General features: G+C 43.6%; 1 protein-coding gene across 1 annotated transcript; it reads right to left on the bottom strand.

Moving 5' to 3' along the window:
• LOC18599635 (cytochrome P450 89A2) lies at positions 1–1,809 on the bottom strand. The gene has a single exon (XM_018122438.2). The coding sequence runs from the start codon at positions 1,695–1,697 to the stop codon at positions 156–158; it is 1,542 nt and encodes a 513-aa protein (XP_017977927.2). The 5' UTR covers positions 1,698–1,809; the 3' UTR covers positions 1–155.

Below are 1,809 nucleotides of genomic sequence, written 5' to 3' on the forward strand. Positions count from 1 at the left end.
TTCATAAAGTCATATAGTATCTATCCAAAAAACAGAAAGTTTTACAAAGTCATACAGAGCATACAAGCGAGGACAGCACATTAATTAAAAGTTAAAGTGACATCTGACCCTATGCCTAAACATAGTATTTAATTTCTTGATAGAAAATCAAGACCTTATCTCTCCCTTGGTGAAATGTGTGCCCGCAATGGAGTCTTCATCACTATTGTGAACTCCTGCTTCTCCTCCAGGCTAATCTCATCTCCATCCATGGCCTTCCATTCGAATTTCCAAATCAAATTTGCCACAAAATACTCCAAATGAAGCATGGCTAAGCCAATTCCAGGACAAATTCTTCTCCCAACACCAAAAGGCATCATCTTAATCTCCCTACTCCCTGTTATATCAAACACTTCCCCACTACCATCATCACTTCTCAAGAACCTCTCAGGCTTAAATGCCATTGGATCCTCCCACACCTTTGGATCCCACCCCATATCGGCCACCATGAAATTGACAGTTCCATTCTTTGGGACCAAAAATCCTCCCAGGACTGTGTCTTCTGTCGCACAATGAGGCAACACAAAGTGCCCTGGTGGGTGCCTTCTTAGCCCTTCTAAAACCACTGCTTTCAAATAAGGCATCTTTTGCAAATCATCTTCTTTGATTTCTTCCGCCCCATCTCCTACAACCCCTTTGATTTCAAGCAATAATTTATCTTGAACATGAGGGTACTTCACCAAATTTGCCATGATCCACTGCAAAGCAGTGGAGGTCGTGTCAGTGCCACCATTAAGAAACTCAGAGGCCAAACTGACAATTTCTCCTTCCTCAAGCTTCCTTTTCTCCTCCGGTAACTCCAAATCCAACAAAGTATCAACATATGCTAAAACATAATCATCACTTGCCTTCTTAGTCAAGTTCTCCTCTTTAGCTTTCTTTCTTGCTCTTATCAGAGGAATCAGCAAATCTTCTTGATCTTTACGCAGCTGATAAAACTGCTCCCACCTCTTACGAAGCAAAACCTTGGTCACTCTAGGCCAAAAGTTAAGTATATTGAATCTTCCAAAACCTAACAGCACCCTTTGCAGAACCGCCTCAATCTCTTTGATTTGATCTTGACTAAGCTTGTCACCAAAACACATCAAAACCAATAAACAAAACATAGCATATTTAAATTGAGCCAAAACCTGAACTGCTTCACCAGTTTCAGCCTTTGACTGTAAACCATCAAAAAGGATTTCCAAAACCCATTTACGTGCAAGAGAATACGACTTTATACGTGAAGGATGGAGGATTTCTGACGTCAGATTCCGCCGCAAAAGCCGCCAGGTAGGGCCGTAGAAGGCGGAGCTGATGCTATGTTGGTTGCTACTCATAATCTTATTAGTAGGAAGAGCTTTGGGGCGGTCTGAAAATAGTGAACCGCTCTGTACCAAAGCCTGGTGAGCAAGGGAACGATCGAAGACAAAGATGGCGGGACGAGGACCTATGTGGATGGTGACCATGGGGCCAAGCTTTGTACCGAGGTGGCGGAGGATTGGTTCGATTTGGAAGAAAGACTTGCGGAGCCATAAGATGTTGCCGATGATAGGGAAAGTGGGAGGGCCTGGAGGGAGAGTGTGGGGAAGCTTTTTGGAAGGGTAGAAGAGGTTGAGGAAGGCCTTGAGAAGGAGAGAAATAGAGATCGTGAGAACGATGAGGAACCAGGTTTCCATGGCTTTTGGAGCTTGGGAAAAGTAGAGAAGATGTGACAAAAAGATATTTTGAGGTTTTTCTGACTTTCTAGGCCCAGAGTGTCTCCGTCTTCATTTGTGGTGGTGGTGCATT

This window comes from Theobroma cacao, chromosome 5 (assembly GCF_053813885.1).
Source record: "Theobroma cacao isolate CCN51 chromosome 5, ASM5381388v1, whole genome shotgun sequence".
Taxonomy (NCBI): Eukaryota; Viridiplantae; Streptophyta; class Magnoliopsida; order Malvales; family Malvaceae; genus Theobroma; species Theobroma cacao.